Raw genomic sequence first — 17,403 nt, forward strand, 5'->3', positions numbered from 1 at the left:
TCTACAACTGCAATAGCAGTATTATGCTTCAAAGCCAGATACATCATATGGATTTGTATGATGAAAGAATAGTATTGGTTGCAAATCCTTGGTTCCTTGCAAACGTTTCTCCTTCATACTGAAAAATGGCGTTTTAGTGATGTATCTGATTTTGCAACTAAACCCCTCATATGAAGGAATATAAACATAATTGTAAAACAAACATATCTTCACGTTTTTTAATTAAATTTCAACTAATTACTCTAATTACAGCAAAAAATCACAATAAAAAAGTGGGGGTTAAGCCTTTTCACCTAAACATCATCGATACTGTCAACGAATAATAGGCCTACAAGCGGCCAGAACCAAACAATCGAAAACAATTCTCCATTAATTTATTGGTATTACCACAGTCTAGTATATAGTCACGAAGCTCAATACGTAGGGAATATGCATCCATATATAGTTGCTAACCACTAGGACCGCTACTATCGCCTCATCACAGACAATGCGAAATAGTACCGACACAGTCTACTGTTCCTAGTACCCTCAACAACCCAAGCTTCGTGAATGTATATAGCCTACTAGTACCGAGTGCATGAACATCGCAAATACATTATTATAAAGTGTGATTTCTCACTGAAAAATACATGCGGCCAGAACAAATCGATCAAAAGCGATCTTCATTAATTTTTTTTAATTGGTCGATCTGCATCACTAATCTCAAGAGTGTATGAACATAAAATGGAAAATGGACGAGTACATGAAAATATAGTCCCTGTTAAATTAAAACAGTTTTGCCGCAGGTATTATAATATAGTACTATTTTCTGGCTGTAGAGGAAACTTTAAATATCACAAAATCCAGCATGTCAATAAAAATCCGGATCTTGGTTAAAATGCAGAAGAAAATCACTAGAACCTAATTCTGGAAAGTGTGAGTTGACAGTAAACATGTAATAAAAACTAGTGCTGTTGATCAATCAAAATATTTAATCGATTAATCAATAGATCAATCGAATATTTGATCGACTGAAAAAATGTTTTAATATACTACAATACACAATTATTGTTAAACTTAACTTGTGTTATGTGATAAGCGTAAGTATTAAATGTTGTATATCTGCATATATTGTATCATTATAATACAAAACAATTATTTTAATTATTTACTAACACATTTATTATGAGGCTTATAATTTATTGCGTCAATTTCTCCGGGAATTTTTTAGACAAACATAAATAACAAAAAATATGAACACTCACCTAGTTAATACTGCTTCATCCATGATTTTAAACATGTGAGTGCATTCACATGCTCCGAATTAAGTGCCGCTCTACGTTTAGTAACAATGTTTCCTGCATCATTAAACACGATAATACTTTTTTTTTACTGTCAAGCACTTCTCCCGATCGTTCAATTTAAATCCAAACGTTTCACCAAGTTTACCTCTCAAATTCTCATATGACATAGTAGAGTTTACACTTTTCACAGGCCACAGAAAACTGATTTTTTTTTTCTTTATCAAACTAAACACACAACCTTCATATACAAACTCAGTACAGAAACTGCAACTGCAAAGATACAGCGGTCGAAACAGAAGACTGGCCCCTATTGCAATCGAATTACCAGATTTTATAAAGAGAAGAAGGTAGTTACGCTTTCACTTGCACGCAATGTAAACATGGCTATTTTATAAGGGATGAGGGGGACGAATCCCATAAAAGTATGTATTTCATATGCTAGAAAGATGAGCTGACAACAAGGTGGTAGTTTTCTTGGAAATTCGTAAAACTTAATAAGGGTTTTGCACTGTGTTTCAACTTTCAATAGAGGTAGACTAGATCACTGTCCTCATATCTCCATCTCTTTCTGAAGTGTTTATGCAAAGATTTTCCATACGCTACCTGCTTTGCAGTTATAAAATAACAGTACTATTGTGCTTTTAAGTAAGCAATTTCCGAGAGAGGAATATTGTCGGAATTTTTAGTATGAGTTCGTATTAACAAAATAATAATTAATATCAACGACAACCGATTAATTTTAATCGACTCGATCATTCGATTAAATATTTTGATCGATTAATCTTATAATAGAAATTGATTGATTAATCGATTAAATTTCACAACACTAATAAAACATAGGTTAATTTGTCAACCAGTTCATGAGAAAAGAGAGATGAGTTATTTATATTGCAGATGTAGAAACAATCTGCATACCTGAGCATAATAACCGTATATCCTGCTAATTATGAACAAAGAAAGCTAACGATACAACGCCTGAAAGGGGAAGTGGACGGAATTGAGCACGCTCTCGCAGGAGGCATCTCGCACAACAGTAGAGCACTTATCCTAGGCCAGACGTCAGCCAAAGACAGAGAGAGACGCTGATTGAAAGGAGAGAGAGAATAGCTGGCAGGTAGCGAGCACAACAGATGGAGATTTTTAACCTCTCCTTTTAGTTTTACCCATGGCGACCATTCAGATGAAATGATGCTGATCATCTTGTAATGGAGCAATGGTAGAATGAGATGCTGCGGAAACCATAGTACAAAGAATATCTGCCACAAAGCCGCTTTGTGTACCTCATTTTTTTTTATTATGATTTCTGGCTCTGAAAGCCTTACAGCAGTAAGCAGTAATTCTGAGAATGAAGTTCAGAGCCCTCAAAATCTAGAATTTTATTTGTCTAAAACAGCTGTTCTCAACCTGTAGTCCAAGGAACCAAGGTGTGATTTCAGACGGTATTTTAACTAACAATAAGCTTAACTTTATCGCGTTCTACGACTTCTATCAGCTTACTGTAATATTTTTTGCTTATCTCAGACTTTTGAGACACAGACTTTAACGGGAACTAATTTGCCTGAGGAACTCCTCTTGGCTTGCAAGACTTGCATGTACCTCTCCGATATTTTTAGTTTTTAAATTCTATTTTTTTTTTTAGTTATTTAACGACGCTGTATATTCTACTACGTTATTTAGCGTCGACGGAATTGATGATAGGGAAATGATATTTGGTGAGATGAGGCAGAGGATTCGCCATAGATTACCTGACATTTACCTTACGGTTGGAGAAAACCTCAGAAAAACCCAACCAAATAATCTGATCCAAGCGGGAGGACACGAACCCGCGCCCGAGCGCAACTCAGAATCGAAAGGTGGTAACCGCCTTTCCAGATTGAGCTACGCTGGTGGCTAAAAAATTCTAATTCTTAGGGTCCATCTTTAACAGTGTTATCGTTCAGATAATAAGATTCAAGCAACGATAAAGAAATCAAATTTGTGGTCTCTCTGAGTTATCAATCGAAAATTCTCCCACTATCAGTGACTTTGCAGCAACACATGCATTATGATGAACTCTCGTCTAGTAGGGGAGACTGTTGTACCTTTAGCATAGTGTACCTTTGAACATTTTTTGTTTCTTAATTTTTGCTGCTACCTAGAGGACTCAAACTGAAGTAGATTGTAGAGAAAGCCGCTAAGTAGCTCTGGTCGTAGTTTCAGTTTGATTTATTGCAAAGTGTGAGTTCCGTGGACAAAAGAAGTTTTTTTAGTACCAAAAGTAAACATTTCGTTCATTGATGTATGTTTTCTAACACAAAACCAGATTGCATTTGTTAATATCTTTCAAGTATGGCGTGTTCCCTATCATCTGGTGAGTAATAACATATTTCAATTTCCATGATTTATTTGACTCTCTAGTTTTCGGAGCCATATTTGTTTAAACGTGCACCCTCTTGTACCTTTGAACACAAAACATCTTGTACCATGGAACATGTTCCAAGATACACGATACTATCGGTTTTTGTTTTTTTTTTTATTTTAAGGTCATGTCACGAAGTAAGTCTGAAATTAAAGAGGTCCCCAATTGATTCGGATGCCTTGAAGAAAGTTGTTGAATCAGTTATTGCTTCTCCAGGAAGTAAAATCTAAATCAGAGAAGCCTGCTCTGGTTTATGATTACAAATACATTTCAAATATGATTGTCATTTTTTACAGCTATATTCCCTGCTATATTCCATGTGTTCCAACTTACAAGAGTGTATGTTCCAAGGTACATGATCCTGTTGTACCTTTGAACACATTACATATCCCTTCATTTTATTTTTTCCATCCTTAATAGATCTGTAAAACAGGAAAATACATACAGGAAGTTGTAGAGGAATCTTCAATAATTATTTCAAGCATTTTTTCATTTTAAAAATTTCAACTCCCAAAGATAAAAAAAAAATAAAGTATGAAAAGTGTTTAAAGGTACAACACTCTCCCCTACGATGAAAGAGTAATGGAACTGAGAAAAATTATCTCCGGCGCCGGGATTTGAACCCGGGTTTTCAGCTCTACGTGCTGATGCTTTATCCACTAAGCCACACCGGATACAACCCCGGCGTCGGACAGAATTGTCTCTGAGTTCCAACTCTTGGGTTCCCTCTAGTGGCCGCCCTCTGCACTACGTCATAGATGTCTATGAACATAGGACCGAAGTCCACACATGTGCTGAGGTGCACTCGTTATGAGTGACTAGTTGGCCGGGATCCGACGGAATAAGCGCCGTCTTAAATCACTTCGTGATTTACGCATATCTCGTCTAGTATCTTTGGGGGAGGTACATTATCCACTGGTATTAAAAGTAAGATAATATTATCCTCCCACCAATGGAAAAAACAATTGTTTGAAAAATCTCATCTTGGTGACAAATAATAGTTTGCACGTCAGAAAAGGATTGTCAAAATTATTAAAATTATCTTCTAATCCGAGCTTAAAAATTATTCCCTACAACGTCCCGGTTCAATCTTGGTTCATGGTTGCCTGCATCACTAGGGTTGCCAACTTTTTTGAAGAAAATACGGGAGACTAAGGAATCGACAAAACTTCAATATAAAACAGACAAATTATTCGTATCAGCTACTGAAGTCGACCTGGTTGGCAAGTTGGTATAGCGCTGGCCTTTATGCCCAAGGTTGCGGGTTCGATCCCGGGCCAGGTCGATGGCATTTAAGTGTGCTTAAATGCGACAGGCTCATGTCTGTAGATTTACTGGCATGTAAAAGAACTCCTGCGGGACAAAATTCCGGTACATCCGGCAACGCTGACATAACCTCTGCAGTTGCGAGCGTCGTTAAATAAAACATATATATATATATATATATATATATATATATATATATATATATATATTAACATCAGTTACTGAAAAACAACTTCATTCTACACTTAGGCAGCTAGGCTTAAATTAAGAGTATCTTGAGACAGATTTTGTCTCGCGTAATAGTTGAAATCGACTACAGTTTTCAGCTCTGATTTGATTAAATGTGTCGTGCTCATGTTTCGAACATCTGTCCAATTATTGTTCATGAGATGAAACATCCTCTTACAGCGCACCCTAGCAACAACTCTGACGCCAAATCGGTCTACACAACTGGCTTCATATGGGTGAATGATGAATAATCAAGTACCCGCCATTAGAAAAAACAACCATTCATTCATTTAGTGTTCTACCCAAGGTCAAAGCTTTCAGTGAAAACCCAGCTTTCTCCAATCTTTCCTATTTTCTGCCTTCCTCTTTGTCTCATGATACATATATCTTAATGTCGTCAATCATCTAATATCTTCTTCTATCCCGAACTCTTCTCCCGTTCACCATTCCTTCCAGTGCATCAATGCTGTTTAGTCAACTGTCCGAAGACAGGTCTGAACCTCACAAGTGACACCAAGAAGACACCACTTATGAGGTAACTAGGCTTGGAGATAATGGGATAGGGAGGCCAGTTTCTTTCTCCCTCCAATGCATACATCGCCAACTATATAGCTAATCAGACTTCAGATGCATGCAAACAACTGTTCTTCCTCTGACACATATCGTCAAGTGAGATGTACTGCCTGATAATAGATATACTGTACATATCAGCCAGAACCTCAATCAGAGAGGAGTGCATTAATAAATAATGAATTTAAAAGAACTTTAGTGGAAAGAGAAACATGGTTGAACTGAGAAGTCGAAACTTTTATGACTGATTGATTGGTCAAGATGTAGGCCTACAATATTGACCTCCAAGAAATGCGTAACGAATCTCCGACGGAATAATTTTTCTTGTTATCACGGCACATGACTAGCGCTTTTTGTATGAAATGGCATGACTTTTATGATAAGGTTTTCTCTTTTGTTATTTCACTAACGCTTTTGTCCTTTTTGTATACATTCAAGCTTATGATATTGTTTTAAAATGTCCGATATATACGTAGATAATAAAGTTACTACAGATAGGCTACGGTACTACACAATAAAGAAACAAAAGAATATAGAAAGCGAATTTTAAACAAAGGTAGCTTACTCATGCATGTAATCACCCATGCATACAATAATTACAAAAAAAAAAGTATAATTTAATATTTTTATTTACAGTGTAAGCCTATAGCGTTGGTAACTGAAGTAAATGTAAGTAAAAACTAGAAATTCATCAATTGATATTTATTAATTCACTATCTGTGACTGATAAAATGATAATTCGGTTTGGAGAAATATTCGGACTAGGCTACTACGTATTATACAAATCCATCTGAATAATTTATTGCGAATGACTGACAAAATGACAATTTGATTTGAATAAATATTCAGATTAGGTTGAAGGACCTCTGTGAATTTAATTTTCACACAAATATTTTGGTCTACAGATTACATGAATTACGAGAGATAGAGTGTCAAAAATTAAATCCAGCAAACTAAAATAAATTTGGCGGGCGATGAAAATATAAAAAATGAGGGGGAGATAGAAATAAAATTAAGTCCATAATGTAAAAAAACACACAGGAAAAAGTCACAGTTGTGATGCACCGACAACACTGAAAAAAATCTTGAACTAATATTTCCTGTTATGTAAAGTTACCCATCGTATAAATAACTGTTGATATATATACACGGTAATTATTGTGTAAGTGTACAAAATTAAACACAAGTTAAAATTTGTTAAAAATGCGATGCCTGTGAAAAAATTACGTTTCAAAGATTTTATAAAGATATTTATGAATAGGCTATGTTCTATAAGAACATAGTTTAATATTAATAAATATACCATAACATAATAATAATAATAATACCATTAATACACAAAATTTAAAGTACCGATAATTTAAATTGTAAACGATTTTAATAATGACCCCTCCTTGACAAAATTCTGCGTACGCCAATGTATTCCTGGTGTTGTGGAAGAGAAGGCCTGATGGCCTTAACTACACCAGAATAAATAAATAAATAAATAAATAAATGATCCTAACGATATTGACATTTAAGAAGGCAGTGATCAATAGTTCCTATTGTTGAGGCACGGATATTTAGAATCATTTCCAAACATTACGAATTAAATAATATTCATTATTATTAGACTATAAAAACACCGAAATTCACAAGAACCTTTTATTTTAATATTTTATTTATTAACAGTATTTTTTTTTATTTCAATAAATGTATGTAGATTAATTTCTTCTGTCTTTTATTTCCCTACGAATCTCCGTAGAACAGTCAGAAATCCCACGCGTATTTTTAATGATTCTCTGTTTAGGTATAAAAAGATGGTGGTGGTGGCGATACCAGCACAAAATTAACACAATCTGAAAAACTGTTTGTGTAATCAGGATTTCACACTCGTCAAATACTAAAAAATTTCAGCGCACACAAATTAAAACATAATTAAAATACATACAAAATATTTTACGAAAATAGTATGCCTAGCAGTAACTTCATATATATATATTTTTTTTTTCTAACTTACCACTTTTTCTCTGCTGCGGAGGACACCCAATTTCCCAAAGCGAACGTGGAAGGGTGAGCACGTGAAACTTCCATCAGGCTGCTCCACAACCACCACATCTATAGCGCCTGTCAAAGTGGCAGCATTTATTTCATTGTAGAAGTCTCGAAAGTTGCTAATGAACTTTCCAATGTAGTTCATACTGTACATCACAGCGGAGTGGTTATAGTATCCTTCGTTAGAAAATAAACCGTAACGAAACTCCCTTCAATATCTACGCCTCTGACATTTTGGCACACTCATTTTCATTTTGAGGAAGCACTTCTTAATAGCAGTCGAGTAGCAAACTGAATTTACTTATTGCGAAATATCGTGCAAACTGTACTTACGAAACACTATTCGGTTAATAGTCAATGTCCAACGTTTATATTATGTACAATTCAAAATATCAGTACCTATACAAACTTTTATCACTCCAACTATGAAATTAAATCAACATATCCGCTCTCAGAACAATCATACCAAATCCTTTGTTGATCTGTGTTCCGCAAGATTTGTCAAACGATGAAGACAATTTTCAGTGAATGTTTTAAATGCTATTTCACTACATACTGCACATTACGATAAACTTGCAGACTTCAAAACTTATAAGTCTGTATAAGAAAGCAGGAAATCCTGCAAACCACTGTTTAATAATCACTCATACACAGCATACAATCTCGCTACACCAACAGCACAGACATACAGATCGATGTCAGAAGTCGTCTGCAGTCTACAACCAGCTGTTGCCAAGTCGTTACGAGGGAGCTGCGATCTGGTGGCGGCCGGTTTAAACGAATTTCCTTTCTTGCGTTTGTATGGCGGCAACTTGAGAAAACACAATACTGCAAAATGAAACAAAATAAAAGTGACTGTTAGTTGTATACTTGTAGCGTCGACTATTTCAAAACAGTACCTAGCTATTAAGTCTATAACAAAAATGCATGTTCATTTATGCTAATGAAATACAGGGAAATCCATCATTACAGCAGTGAACCAAGACGATGACGTAGGAGGTGGCGTGGTATCACCTGATGCCAGTCGTCCGACTCTTCGTATAATGTTATTGGCATATCAATGTTGACACGCACGTGGGCTTATCAACAATATGAAATCATATGCATTCTGACAACAGCTAATAAATAAAAAGTGTTAATATAACTTTTTATTTGTTATCTTTGACTAGCATAAAGCTGTAAGTGCTGCGACAGAACTATAATAAAATCATATAGACAAATTAAACACGTTCAACTTTCGTTAAAATGTTGTCCTTGAACGGTAGTTATTCACAATGAGGTCGTTGCATAGATCATAATAATTATGAAGTCCTCGTTTCACATAATTTGAGAGACTTTTCTTCATGAACTATTGTAAAAACTGACATAGTTTTGATTTCAACATGACGTTGTGCAATCAAAATAATTTGCAACTCGCTTAGCAATTTAAGTTTACGTATTGTTAACCATGCTTGTGTATAAGGAAAGGAGGGAGCATCTGCGGCAAATGAAGTTCTTTGTGGGAAGTATTTTGATAGTCTTTTGTATAAAAACTGGTTAGACTGCAGACTAGTTAGCTGAGAAAAACATGTGGGCTTGGAATACACAACGAGAGTATGATTTCTTGCATTAATAAAATTGTACTTACTGAATGAACTCTCTTCATTTTTGCAAAAGCATGTTATAATAATTATTTGCATTATATATTTATTATTGAGATATAGCTGGCCATAAGTTGTATTTCTCAAATACATCCTTGTGTAAAGCAATGTTTTTAAAACTTTTGAAAATAAGGCTTTTCCTCACATTACTTCAGTTCGGGTCCACACCTGTGGAGTAACGGTCAGCGCGTCTGGCCGCGAAACCAGGTGGCCCGGGTTCGAATCTCGGCCGGGGTTTTCCCTCAATCCAATACGAGCAAATCCTGGGTAACTTTCGGTGCTGGACCACGGACTCATTTCACCGGCATTATCGCCTTCATTTCATTCAGACGCTAAATAACCTAAATGTTGATACAGCGTCGTAAAATAACCCAATAAAAATACTTCAATTCGGTCCACTGGTCAAAGGTTAGAATGTACAATGTAGTACTATGAATTTTGGTATAATTTAAAGCTAAAACAATTTAATTATGTTTTTACTGAATGCAAAATAGCCGGATGTTAAAATGTTCATTTATTATTATTATTATTATTATTATTATTATTATTATTATTTTGTTTGCGCTTCCCCCCATTAGCTGCTCTTTGGGCCCCTTCCCCGAGGACTGTTGCTCCGCGGATGAGAATCACTGGTCTGTAGAAACCTATACAATCCACGATAATATTCCAGTTTACGATTTTTATTCACTAGTAAAAGTACTTATCATTTTAATCTTTCAGTAGATACATTTTGGGACATCTTCGGCAGCATTGTCGGTCACACCTCTGAATATAGTCTATTTTCTTTGTGCTGCGGATGTATACTTATCTCTGTGTTAAGGGTTGCTATGTAGAATAATTTAGGTCACATTCAATGTCTTCATATTTCATATGGACAATCGCATATCGGAAATTTTGAGGAGCTCTTTGCAATCATATTATAGACTCTTGGCTCGAAAAACTGGCATAACCCATTCTCATTATCTTCTTAGTCTATATTGTGCAGATTAATATCAGTTTTACAATTCCAGAAAGAGTACGATATTTAAAATATATAATTAAATTAAGAAATTTCGACAATTTTAAAGTTCTTCTAATAAAGTGTCATTTTCCCCTATGAATTTTCTGAGCCATAGATCCGTGAAATTTGTTTCATAAACGGGAAATCAGTTTGAACATATTAGGCCTACACAAAATGTGTCATAATTTACATTCAGAATACTTGAAAATATCCTTTAGAAAATATGAATTTAATGCTATTGTAGATTAGTGCTAGTTTTGCATTATTAGATACATTTTCATATTTACTGAATATTATCTTCCCTCTAATGGCGTACTGGAATGGAATGGAATTTTCGAGAGGGGGCAATATGATCAAGCACTGCGATCTTTTACGATCTATTAGGCTAGCCCTTAAGCTAGGCGCATTCCCAAACCCACATCGGCTGACTACACTAAGGTTCGCTGCGTATCCAGGCTTCAAGCAAAAAAAAACAGGCCAGCCTCCTCCGTGCGTCTCCAGCCGCCATTCGGGGAATGCTATGTAATGATGATGAAATGAAGAAATGTTGACGGAATGATGTAGATGCTTAATATGGAAAAGAGGCAGAAGACCGAGAAAAATCCCAACCTGGACTCGAACCCGAACCGACTGCGTAACAGGCTGAAGGTGTGACCACTCAGCCATCGCAGGGATAATGGCGTACTGAAAGAGGGGACATTTCGGTTATTTGCAACATTTTAATAAAAAGCGCTCGATATTCTAGCTTCTTCTCTTGGAGACAAAGCCCCCTGTGTCGTCGGGAAGGAAACAGCCAACCTAGCGCTTCACAGTCCAAACATCCGGCAACGTTATTGCTGAGAAATCGTTATCCCAGTTTCCTCTCGGAAACCAATGGATTTTATGAGAATTCCGATTCCACATATTGCATTTATACGAGATTGTCACGTCAGTTCCGCATTTCGGTGTACTTATCTCTTTCTAAAACGTGAATATCCTTATAAAGGAGTCAGGAAGAAAATATAATTTACTGTACTCTGCATTATACCAAAAAAAGTTAAATGCTATTTACAGGAGATAGCAATTATATATTTATAGACCAGTTATTCTTCATACATCGTCTGGATTTTAAAATACAGTTTACTGCAGATTTAAGATTACCATTACAAACTTCGACAATGTATAAAAACAATTGAAACTAGAAGACCTATATTACGTAACTGGCCATGTGTAATGAATTAGAAGGCCTTGTAAAAATATCTACTGATTACTGCCAACTAGAATAATCATATTGATGGCATTAACCTTCAAATAATGAATTTACAGAAGAAAAGATTTTAACCCTTGAACTGTACCACGCAAGTAATTCTTTCAGAGAAAAGACACAAATTCGCTAGATTCTTTCCTAGCAGAAAGAGTTCCATCTCACAATAAAATCAGCTTAGGTGCTGTCTGGCTGCAGAAGGTAGCTTGTTCGGACACATACGTGAATTAGTTGAACTTGTGAATATGATAATTTAATTTTAAAATATTATGTATAATCTTAATACAGTAATATGGTTTAAAGGTGTAAGGTGTTTGTTACTGCCTTCGTGAGAAAAAATAACCTAATTAAAAAAAAAAAAAACTTAGAATACACAATAATTGAAATTATTAACACGAAGACGTAATTATTAATTTGAACTGCCTAACCTAAACCTGATAAAATATTGTCACAGCATTATAATATGTATAAATAATGATAAGTTGGCAACAAGTCAAGGCCTACTAATTTAATACAAATGGTCAATTACGTAATATGAGAGCTTCAATTGTTTACTCATACGTTACTAATGAGTCTAATAACAATATTAAATCCATAATAAAATTATGCGTAGGTCTACTATATTGCGAACTTCACACCGTATATAGTAGGTCGTCTTATAAGTAATACCGGTTTTTTAAGTTTGTTATTTTGTGAGATTTTAATGATTTTCTTTGGTTGAGCAATGAATGACATTTAGCTACACGACGCTATGGTTATTATTGCGTGCTTTGAGCATGTGACAGTCGTCAACTGTTAATAAAAAGAATATAAAATGGAGGTGATAAAGTTTGAGATTTGAGTCCTTCTAAAGCACGACTGGAAACAATATTATAAAGCTGCTGCCACACCTCGAAGAATATGTGAAGGATAAATGTGTCGTTAGTGAGTGTGTAGCACAACGATGGTTTCAGTGTTTAAAAATGGAGGAAACATTAAAACTTGATAACGTCCTGGAATATCTAAGCTAAGGTATGGAATATTGAGAATACACGCCGAGTTTTGGAAGCAAATCCATAAAAAAAAAAAAAGTATTCGTAGGTTGTTAGAAGAACTTGGTCTTTCAAAAGATACAATACAGCGCCACATTAAAACGCTTAGAAAATCATACAAAATGTCCGTGTAGACACAAAATCTTCATACATCTTAATTGAACACGCGTTTTAAACTTGATTCTTTCAATATTCTTCCCAGATTGCATGCTTACGCACATGGAAAATTGAACCGTGTAGATGCAGCTTAGCATATAATTGTTCTAGGTGGCAGTGATTAAACTGAACAAATAAATTTTTCTTTTGTTTGGTGATGGTGGATCTTTTAAGCTGAAAATGGCGGCATTTGTTAAGGGGAAGGACATTATTAAAATTGTTTACAATTTACATTATCGGTATTTTAAATTTTGTTTATTATCATCATCATCATCATCATCATCAACTGAGTTCCCACAGGGAGATGTGAAACTGGTTCCGGGAAGAATGTTTGCGACAACATCGTCACGCTGCGGCTGAGAAGAAACATTTACCACATTTTCCAATGTGAAATTTTCACTAACCTCACGCAATGTTTTACTAAAAAATTGTAAAATTGAGCTTTGCGGTCGCTTAGATATCAAAGAACCCGGAACGATAATGTGAAGTTTATATTTAAAATATGAACTGTCAAATGCACAAAACGTTACACGAATGTTTCACAATAAAGTCAGAACTCAAACTAACGAACGGGTGAATACCGCTCTTAAAATTAGTTTGAAATCGACAATGCACAATATTTAACATCTATACTGCAGAACTGTCAAAACAACTTTTTTAATTTGTTTCACAAGTTAAATTTCATATTCTGTCGGCTTCATTTTATCACAAGGTCGGTACTAGGCGGTAGGTCTCTCTATAATAAAGATAGCATTGTTATAATTCGAACGTGTAGCACCAAGCACAGAGATTATATTGAAAGAGGGGTAGGAGGACTATGCCTTATGTCGATGTAGATTTTGTTACTCTGACATTGAAAAATTATAGAAAGGAAAACGATTATGGATTAAAAAAAACTCCAATCTAAAGTAAAACCTCGTTAATTCGGATCCCGATAAGCCGGACTTCGATTAATCCGGACAGGCAAAAAAAAACGAGTTTGGAAAAATTAAAGGATCTTGTTTTAAGACTGACTTTTATATATTAGATCTATCACGTAGACTATATACTGCATTGTATGTAGCTGTATAATTTTTGGAAATATTCAACATTTTTTCCTCCATTACTGTATCTTGTACAATAATGAAAATTAGTATGTGTAAAACACTGTCCTCCTGCTATATGAAAAAAATGTTTTTACGATTTAAAAAAAATTATTTACTTTTTTTTTTTTCAAAATTAAGTTCACTGTGCAGTGATAAAGCTTTTCCCACATAACTAAAAAACTATCCAACATTCTGTAATGAAATTTTTTAGTGTATTTACCTACAATATGATGCAAGATCGCTTCTCTACCTTTGATAAATTGTCTGATAAAAAAGAAATTCATTTAAAAATGGTCAAATATCAGTATTTTCTTCTAACACAAAATAAAAAATTATTATTTATTAAGCAATGTAGTTGAAAGAGCATGATATTGTAAACATGAGTTTCAGCAATAAAATAAAAGTGAGAGAACATGAAAAAGTTAACAAGTTTATGAGTTATGAGGGAAACGCTTCATCACTATACAGTAAACTGTCACTATTTTCAATTTTGAAAAAAAAAATTATAATTTTTTTTAAATTGTAAAAAAAATATATATATATATTTTTTTCATATAGCAGAAGGACACTGTTTTACACATACCAATTTTCATTATTGTACAAGATATAGTAATGGAGGAAAAAAATGTTGAATATTTCTAAAAATTTCACTGCTGTAAGCCCTTAATCCCTTAATCCGGACTTTCGTTAAACCTGTCAACTTATCCCCCAATTAGTCCGGATTAACGATTCCTTTTTTTTTTTTTTTTTTTTTTTTTTTCGAAAAGTTCAAGGTGAGTTCAAACCCGATAACTCTCCTCCCCCTTGCGTATGCCCCTTCCTTCTTAATTTGGATAAGAAAATTATGTTTTAACTGCTTTAGAAATATTTTACATTAGTAGTTTGTGGTATGTCGAATCATTGGAAATGCACTCGAAGTGATGAACTAGGACATCACGAAATGAGAAAATTAGTAATATAATCACAAACAGGATTGGAGTTTGACAACATATTTTGGAGATTAATAATTAACAAGGCAGTTCATATGGTATTGACATTTTATGAGAATGCCCGAGGACAGAATGTCAAAAAAAAAACATATAATTGGATTCCAAAAAGAAGAAAGAAACAAGGTCGGCCACGAACATCATGGAAGACTAGTTTTTAGATGGGCGATGAAGGAAAGAATTTTAGTAGACGACCCGTGCAGAGATAGTGCAGAATGGTACTTCGTAGTTAGAATAAATCACCTTCAATGAACAGTTTACAGTGATTATTAAATGCATAATGTTATTCTAAAGTAAGTTCCCAGCTTTGATATGATTGTATTTTCTGTACATTGGACTACAAAAGAAATCCGGATACGAAATTATATCATTTTCCGAAGACTTTAGCAAACATGGCGAGATGGAAAGCTATTTTTCTGAGATTAGTTTTTTTTAACATGTAAATAAGACTTTCATACCATGTTCACGTTATTATCTAATATGAATTGATTTTAAATTATTCATATAATTTTTTTTACAACTTTAATAAGAATACTACACGAAAATAGTGAAACTGCAGTTTATATGGTTTGCATTAGCCTTCCTTATTATCCATGGATGTTGTCATTGTTACAATCGATATATACGGCCAGTTACGTTTCATATTGTATTAACAGAAAAAGGTATAAATTTTATTATAAACTAGACGTACCCGTGCGCTCCGCTGCACTGGTTAGAAATATATATAAAGTAATTACATAATTAAAATAGGTAATTTGATCCAGGGAACATTCGTGTTTGATACAAGGATAAATCGTTTATTATGTTACTTAATTTAAATTGTATTAAAAAATTAAAATGCGATCATTTTGATCCAGAGACCACTCATTTGGTCATAAAAATTATTTTAGGAAATACAGGAAACGAATACCTATCAAGTTTTCTGTGCATAAGAAGCTATTTTAATCTAACCTGTCCTCGATTCACTCAGAAGTTACTGTAATAACATTATAGCATTATGTCCATCTAGAGAAACTACACTTTCCAATGGTGAATTAATAATTAATTATACAAATCGGTTAATTTGGCCTCCGATATTACTTCGTACAAACACAGAAACATTCTCTGTAGGCTATGTTTCATAGCTTTCGATTGTTGTTGTCCAAGGCCCCTTATAGACGAAGTCATTTGTTTTTTATTTCATTACACCGCCTTAGATGGCGTTATTGTAATTTTGAAACTCATTTATCTCATTAAATATCAGTCCTATCAAAATTTTGCATGGAATAAAACTTATCGGAAATTATTTTTAAAGAAACTTTTGCTATGTAATATTTTTCATGAACATTAATAATAAGGGAGATATTTCGATCTATTTAATTCAAGTCCCCTTATAACCCCCCCCTTTTAAATAAAATATTTTGAATGCCATATAGCCTAAATTCTAAGTTACAACGAACTTAATTTATATTCCAATTTTCATATAAATCGGTTCAGCCATTATCACGTGAAAAGGTAACAAACATCAAGACAGACAAACATAAAAACAAACATTTCAAAAAAGCGATTTTCGGTTTCAGGGCGGTTAATTATATATGTTAGGACCAATTATTTTTGGAAAATCGAAACTTACCAGAAAAATTTCGGCTACAGATTTATTATTAGTATAATTATAAATATCGTTTGAGATGGGCAGGGCATGTAGCACGTATGGGCGTATCCAGAAATGCATATAGAGTGTTAGTTGGGAGACCGGAGGGAAAAAGACCTTTAGGGAGGCCGAGACGTAGATGGGAGGATAACATTAAATTGGATTTGAGGGAGGTGGGGTATGGTGATAGAGACTGGATTAATCTTGCACAGGCGGGCTTATGTGAGGGCGGCAATGAACCTTCGGGTTCCTTAAAAGCCATTTGTAAGTAAGTAAGTATAGTTATAAATATAAAATTTTATTATAAATACATATACGAAACTGAAAATTGAATGCAAAGCCTTCTGTATATCTCTATTTCTATTGTATTCTAAGCGAAGTCCTCGTAACATAATATTTCAAATCGATAGCGACTTCGACTCGGCATTTCTTTTGCAGCCCAGTAGGCCTATACATACTAACAGTTTGATTGCATATATAGATACCACTACGCTACGTTCATATTGGAGCAACGATAAACGATACCAGGAACAGTTTAAGATATTACTTCAAGTCATTAATTATAAGCAAAAACAAAAGGGGTCCTAAATTAGAGCCTTGTGGTACGCCGGAGTGACTAATAAAATACTCAGAGTGCTCATTGCTGAATGTTATACACTGTTTCCTAGTATTGAGATATGAGCACAATTGTCCAGAATAAGTCTGCTGTGGTAATTTTTATCTTTCTGGTCCCATAAACTGAGGAAATTAATTTGTCCACGTCCATGTTTTCTTCTCCAACTTTAACCAGCGAGTCAAGCGAAGGAAACCTAATCCCGAGTTTCCGTTGCTGGTATCGTTGTTAGCAGCGATA

General features: G+C 34.4%; 2 protein-coding genes across 6 annotated transcripts in view; both read right to left on the reverse strand.

Annotated features, from left to right (window-relative positions):
* The window catches only part of CaBP1 (Protein disulfide-isomerase A6 homolog CaBP1), a 386,104-nt gene that overhangs the window by 233,788 nt on the left and 134,913 nt on the right, over positions 1 to 17,403 (reverse strand). The gene's annotated exons all lie outside the window — the stretch shown is intronic.
* Lpin (phosphatidate phosphatase LPIN) overlaps positions 1 to 17,403 on the reverse strand; it is a 114,442-nt gene that overhangs the window by 77,902 nt on the left and 19,137 nt on the right. For all 5 annotated transcript variants that reach the window (XM_069835876.1, XM_069836143.1, XM_069835970.1 and 2 more), the window contains exon 2: positions 7,745 to 8,607. In XM_069835876.1, the coding sequence (XP_069691977.1) occupies positions 7,745 to 7,933 (189 nt within the window). In that variant the 5' untranslated portion in view covers positions 7,934 to 8,607. The remainder of the gene's footprint in view (positions 1 to 7,744; positions 8,608 to 17,403) is intronic.

This window comes from Periplaneta americana, chromosome 1 (genome assembly GCF_040183065.1).
Source record: "Periplaneta americana isolate PAMFEO1 chromosome 1, P.americana_PAMFEO1_priV1, whole genome shotgun sequence".
Lineage (NCBI taxonomy): Eukaryota > Metazoa > Arthropoda > Insecta > Blattodea > Blattidae > Periplaneta > Periplaneta americana.